Genomic DNA, 7,079 nt, shown 5'->3' with positions numbered 1-7,079 from the left:
ACGGCTGAATCACAGTGAGCAGAATATCCCGTCTTCACGGCCGAATCAGAGTGAGCTGCATATCCCGTCTTCACGGCCGAATCAGAGCGAGCAGCATATCCCGTCTTCACGGACGAAACAGAGCGAGCAGCATGTCCTGTCTTCACGGCCGAATCAAAGCGAGCAGCATGTCCTGTCTTCACGGCCGAATCAAAGCGAGCAGCATATCCTGTCTTCACGGCCGAATCAAAATGAACAGCGGTCTGAAAGGGATAATGGTCTGAAAGTGAGTAGCTTCTCAAATAGAATTATTGACCAGATGAGGAGTAAGACTTTGACACCTTCATCTGGGCTTCAGGGTTCCCCCTTTAAGCCTGTATTGAAGGGTAAAAGGGTTACCTACCAAGGTCCACACGAGGAGATCCAAGTTCAAGCTAATGCAAGACCCAGAGCCCCTATGGATAAGATCCCTAAGATTCCTAGCTCAACACATGATTCTGTGGCCAGATTGGATGGTACACTTTTCAGCAGTGGTGGAAATGTTTCCGAATCTCAGTATGAGGGAACAAGCCTGAGGGAACTAATTAAGCCCGCGCGCCAAGCGATGAGCAAGTTTGAGAAAATGCAGTTGTTTAAGCAGATCCTTGATCATGTAGACAAATCCCATGCACAGGGTGTAACCTTACAGCATTTGCGCCCGTCGTATTTTATAATATCATCCCCAAACCAAGTAAGATATACCGGTTCTTACACTAAACAAGATTTATCAACCCCAGCCAAACCGGATATGGCCGCAGATGATGTTTTTAACAGAAAACGATGCTTCGATCAGAAAACTTTGCACCAAGAGTGTAATGGCAATGGACATTCAATCCTGAAGTATCAGAAGGTTGGTGAACAAGGTTCTGTTGCCGTCAGGCGACCGATACATCCCTTCCGGACTGACCACAAAGGGGCCAACCAAAGTGAAGGTGCTGATCTAGGTGCTTTAGGACAGGGAAATTCTAGTTGCACCGTCGGAGGTCGTTCTAAGTATGGCGAACCTTACTATGGTGGTAATGCATCTTATGGCCAACGTTTTCCTAATTATGGCAACCAAGAATCAGTACTTGAATTGAGGATGCTAGAAGATAGCTGGTACAGAAGCCCGGAAGAGCTCAATCAATTGAAAGGCACATCCCCATCCAACATCTACAGCCTTGGGGTTCTTTTATTTGAGGTATGTTAATTACTTTCATGACATGTCCTGAAATAGATTTGTAATGGGTTCTCTAAAGTCTAAGCACTTTGAATGCTCATAGAGGTGAAGTGACATTGTGAGAATACTATTTGTTTGCACCTCAAGAAGTCATTTTGTGGACGGTTTTACTATATCAATCTAAGTCATGTGGTTCTAATTATGCAATCTACTTATGAGATATCGACCTTTTCACACTTGTATATCATAGTGTTTCCTGCTTAATAAAAAACAGAACCGACTGGCCTGCTATTTTATGTTGTTCAACAGCAGTCTGATTGCTGAAAGCATCTGTTGCTATATTAGTATAATCTAATTGAGTAGTGCAATTTATGTCTGAGATCATGGAATAATCTTGTTGCTTGACATGGTATTTTGGTATTACCTGCTTATCTTAGGCTGTATGAAAAGGCAGATGACTATCCTTTTTAGCCTTGCTCACCTTATATACTCAGTGTTACAGCATATTCCTCTAGGAGCTAACACATGCATCATAAACAACTGTATCCGCCTTTTACTGGAAATCTCATTTGAGTTCAGTAGCTTTTCTTGTTTACATGTAATTCTATAGATTCTATCTTCAGATGGTTAAGGTATTGAACAAGTTTATTTTTTTTTACCAGCTCTTTTGCTGTTGTGAAACATGGGAGCTGCATTGTGCTGCAATGTCAGATCTTCGCCACCGGATCCTGCCTCCAATTTTTCTTTCAGAAAGTCCCAAGGAGGCTGGCTTCTGCCTTTGGCTATTGCATCCTGATCCTTTTTCTCGACCAAAAGCAAGGTGGGCATACTCAATCTCTCCTCAGCTCAAAAAGGCATTGTCTTACTGATTAGTTGGATAAAATCAGACGTTAATTTAGTTCTATTCCGATGAATGATTGTAGTTACATTTGAGTTAAAGGAAGAGCTCCCACGGTATGGTTATTTCAATGTGTAATGAGAACTGATTATTCCCTGACATGTCCATTACCTTTGTTTGCTTCTGGTGATCTGGTCCCATATATGTACCTGTAGGACAACTATTTCTCTAATTCTACTTTCTAGAGATCTGTTCATATAATTATAGAGTGAATTTGTGGGTTTTGTTAATGTTAAGTTATTGCTTTCATGAAGGAACAACTACATGTAGATGCGTTGTTCTGATATATCAGGAATCCTTATCTGTAGATCACACACAAAGATTTAGCAGTAATTCCTTTTGTATGTGTAAGATGACAAGCCTTTGCCACCTGCAAACTGGGGAAAATAGTTCCACGTCAATTTATACCTAACAGCATTTTTTCTTTTTGTCAGAGACATTCTAGGATGTGACTTGATAAATGAGGGTCGGGATTTATCGGTGTTAGATAAGGCACCAGCTGCTATCAATGAGGAGGACACAGAGTCTGGTTTGTTACTGAATTTTCTGTCTCAACTGAAAGAAGAAAAGGAGATGCATGCTGCCAAGTTATCAGCAGATCTTGCAAGCTTGCAGACTGATATTGTAGAGGCTGAGAGAAGACACTCGTTTAGGATGGGGTTCAGTTTAGGGGACATGGATGTACCAGCAAGTTCTAATGATGTGCCAGGTACTTCATCAAATGCCCTGAGAGGGGCATCGTTGTCAGGTTTGCTAACACCACCAGGCAGGTCAGGCATATACGAGGAGAGGGTGATGAAGAATTTGCAGCAGCTTGAAAAAGCATATTACTCCACGAGGTCCACCATTGACACATCTGAGACTAATGTAATTAAGCGTTCCGATAATGATGCTTTGAGGGTCCGTGAAAACTTTAACCACAGGGATGCCGATGCTATGAATGGGCCAACAGACCCCCTTGGATGCTTTTTTGATGGTCTATGCAAATATGCCCGGCATAGTAGGTTTGAAGTACGAGGGATTTTGAAGAATGCTGATATACTTAACTCTCCAAATGTGATCTGTTCTTTAAGTTTTGACCGTGATGAAGAATATTTTGCTGCTGCTGGGGTTTCAAAGAAAATTAAAATATTCGAATTCGATGCTCTTTTAAATGATCGTGTTGATATTCATTATCCTATAGTAGAGATGCCTAGCAAGTCCAAGCTTAGTTGTGTCTGTTGGAACAACTATATAAAGAACTACTTGGCATCAACAGACTATGATGGCACTGTTCAGGTACGTATCTAATGGATGTGCTGTGCCATTATATGTTTCCCAAGATACTCACCACATGTTTTCTTTTTCCTTATCTGTAAGTATAACTTATCTGCTATGATCAAGTTGGCATACTTCCTTCCTTCATTCGCTGCAGTTCTTTTACCTACCTTTGTTGTAGTGGCATCATTTATCTGATTCTGAGGCTTATATGCGTATCTTGGGTAATTTGATTATCTGATTCTGAGCTTTAGCATAGTACTGATTGGTATGTAATGTTCTATTGATTTGGGCACCATATCCTGATAGTAGTTTCAGTTGTGGGACAAGACAATTTGTTGTCTGCCGTGCCCAAATTTTATGTTTGGGATTGTTTGTTTGTTAGCATTATGATTATGAGTTGGGAGGGACAGCACAAACTATTCCGTTATTGAAGCAAAGTACATAAGGTTGAATCAGTGAGCTTCGCCTGGAAACAGTAAAGTGAATTGCTGTTTGAGGATAAGCATCATTTCCTTGTTGAGTTTTACCCGAAAAGCTTTAGCTGTTTAGAAAGCATGGACAATCTATTGACACTTCAAGAATAAAGTTGTATCTGCATTCATATCCTGAAAAACTTAGTAGTATTGGTTTTGCTTCAACATTCAATAGTGCGTACACGTTTCGGTATAAAAAGCACTTGTGCCCGTCAAAATATTTTCCACTAACTGCTAATATTTTCTCACAGTTGTCATTGCTCATTTGTTTCTTTCGGTACTGTGGCGATTCATTCCTTCTTTTATGCTTTACCTGGAAATGCACCACACATTATTACTTTACTTTTGCCATTGGTTTAATTTTCACCGTGGAATGCAGCTATGGGATGCAAGCACTGGCCAAGGATTCACACAGTTTACAGAGCATCGGAAAAGAGCTTGGTCTGTGAGTTTCTCAGAGGTGGATCCAACTAAATTGGCAAGTGGGAGTGACGATTGTTGTGTGAAAGTTTGGAATATTAACCAGGTATGTTATTTAACTCCATAACTTGTTCTGCTCCAATTTCAACAGGATAGTCTTAATTAGAGTCTGGTATTTCAAATATTCTGCTATGTTACCCTATGCTTATAGCGATCTGGAGTTAAGTATGCCACATAAAAAAGGGCTGCAGATGAAGAAATATCAAGCTCTTAAGTTGTTCCTATGTGGATTGGTCTCGTGTCCCTATCTGAAATACCATAGTAGTAGTCCAGACCTTACTGGGATGGGTTTAGGGATGCAGAATAGACCGGGTTAGTTGTAGCATTTTCTTTTTGGCGATTTAGTTTAGTTCAAGTTAACTCCCTGCTTTTGCGGTCCCTAGCTGGGCTGGCTAAAAGCTCATAAATGCAAGTTGGGCTAAGCTGTGCCCAATCCAAGACTCATTCAGTTTCCCCCTAACAACGATTGATGGCCCTGCCTTTCAGAAGAACCAGCCAAATTAACTTTGAACACTCGAGCAAGTGCAATTAACTTCTGTTCTTTTGACCATTGCTAAGAAGCAACAGTCACCATGCCTTTAGTTACAAACTTTGGTCTTGCTTTTTGATTTACTCTTTCCCATATTCTGAATACATTTTCATGTTCCTGATACCATTTTCTCTAATTAAAGTTATGTCTTGTTGCTGATACCAGAAAAATAGCGTGGACACAATCAGAAATGTGGCCAACGTATGCTGTGTACAGTTCTCGCCATACTCCTCTCGTATGTTAGCCTTTGGCTCAGCTGATTACAAGACATACTGTTATGATCTGAGGCATACAAGGATCCCCTGGTGTACCATTTCTGGACACGGGAAAGCTGTCAGCTATGTAAGATTCTTGGATGCAGAAACGCTTATATCTGCCTCAACTGACAATACCTTGAAGATATGGGATCTCAACCGGACTAATCCTAATGGATTATCTACTAATGCTTGCAGTCTGACTTTGAGTGGTCATACCAATGAGAAGGTATAAACGGCTTACTGAATTATTTGCTTTCTCCCTTTTGGTAACCATTTTTGGAATTGGTGTGTAATCAACCTCATTTTCTCATGCAGAATTTTGTAGGCTTATCCGTTCACGATGGATACATAACGTGCGGTTCTGAAAACAATGAAGTGAGTATTATATTTAATGCATATATTTGGCTTGTCATGCTGGCACTGCACTTTGTTTAATCAAGGCACTGTTAAGCATATTGAGTTCTCTTGGGTGGAAACACTTCTTTGGAGCAGCCAATGTTATGCAAATTGATGCCCTGAGGAAAATATATTTTTCCATTATTGTGACAGTTCTCATGTACCTTGTTCCCACACACACAAAAAAAAGATCTCACCCTCCCCTTGGCCCTGCTAACTTCATACATTTATAGCCTCATTCCTCCGACCTAATTAGTTAACCACCAAACCTCTAGTGTCAATGCTATTACACTTACTCTGCAACACCTCAATTTAGGTGATATATTTGTTGTTCAGGATGATTAGGTTAGATTATGCTACCTTGATGGTAACTTGGAAAATCTTGTGTATTTATTAGGAACCATTAATCATGAAAAATTCAGAATCCGAACTCATTTCACAACTTCATATTTCTGGCGGGTGAATTGTGAAGTGTGCGATTAATATACTTTTTAGTGGAAGATCTCATTACTTGTTGGTTTGCAGGTATATTCTTACTATAAAAGCTTTCCCATGCCAATAACTTCTCACAAGTTTGGTTCAATTGATCCAATAACCGGACAAGAGACCAATGATGATAATCAGCAGTTTGTGTCGAGCGTTTGCTGGAGAGGAAGGTCGAATATGGTGGTGGCCGCCAACTCTAGTGGAAGCATCAAAGTCCTTGAGCTTGTTTGAATGATCTGTTGAGCAAGTTACAGGATGAGAATATCTGAATGTCCGTGATTGCCATGTTTCTTTGGTGACCATATGTTTGCTCAAGCGTTCTTCCTTGCCAACAAACAACTATGCATCAACACATATCGAGGCCGGGCAACAAAGCGGTGGAAACACACTTGTGCACTTCAAGCAACATACAACCCTGGCCGTTGATGTTTGCTTGAAACTCCCAATGAAGTGTGCAACTGGAGGGAGTGAAAGGCCTCGGCTACTCTGAAAGGTAAACTTTGTAAGGCGCTTTGACATAGTACTAGTCAGCATTTCAGCGAGGGCCTAGGGCTAGGTTTCTGTACAGATTTATGGGCTTCGAGGGCCGTGTATTTACTTTTGAGCTAGAGCCTTACATGCTATGTTCGCCCGATCCGCATCTCACGGGAATCGACGCAGTTTTGATGTGCAACGACTAACAGTCTAGTATGACGGTCAAAGCAAAACTGCGGAAGGTGACATCGTTGTTTGAAGGAGTTAATCACGCATCCTGATCTGTGCGAGTGATGCAACGAGGGTTTGTCTATGCCTATTATTTTTTGTAGTCCCCTTATTTGAATGAATAGAGTAATATATATGAATATATATGATTACTGTATATAACAATATACCTTCCCGAGTTCAGAAATTCCCGCGTCGAAGGGAAGAAAAACGAATGAACGATTTGGGCAGGGAATGCAATAGTCTATATATGAGTGTTGGTTGTTGTTGATAGTTGTGTAACTCGTACGCTTCTGTCTTCTGCGACCGACAAAAACCTATCTCTGTCATATATGTTGTGATTTCCTTTGATAACAGTATCTTAGGCCCTGTTTGGAGAACCTTCACTCCACAACTTCACTCCCGGAGCAGATGGAGTTAC

At 40.9% G+C, this 7,079-nt stretch overlaps 1 protein-coding gene across 1 annotated transcript in view; it reads left to right on the top strand.

Annotated features, from left to right (window-relative positions):
• The window catches only part of LOC123183200 (protein SUPPRESSOR OF PHYA-105 1), a gene marked incomplete in the record, with an annotated part of 9,040 nt that extends 2,215 nt beyond the window's left edge, over positions 1–6,825 (top strand). Inside the window, 7 exon segments of the mRNA XM_044595961.1 lie at positions 1–1,198; positions 1,840–1,997; positions 2,510–3,353; positions 4,188–4,334; positions 4,983–5,300; positions 5,390–5,449; positions 5,996–6,825. Of these exon segments, the coding sequence (XP_044451896.1) occupies positions 1–1,198; positions 1,840–1,997; positions 2,510–3,353; positions 4,188–4,334; positions 4,983–5,300; positions 5,390–5,449; positions 5,996–6,187 (2,917 nt within the window).
• Positions 6,826–7,079: the final 254 nt, after the last annotated feature.

Source organism: Triticum aestivum, chromosome 1D (assembly GCF_018294505.1).
Source record: "Triticum aestivum cultivar Chinese Spring chromosome 1D, IWGSC CS RefSeq v2.1, whole genome shotgun sequence".
Classification (NCBI taxonomy): Eukaryota; Viridiplantae; Streptophyta; class Magnoliopsida; order Poales; family Poaceae; genus Triticum; species Triticum aestivum.
Note: the sequence above shows the minus strand (reverse complement) of the source record. Positions and strands in the feature narration are given on the sequence as shown.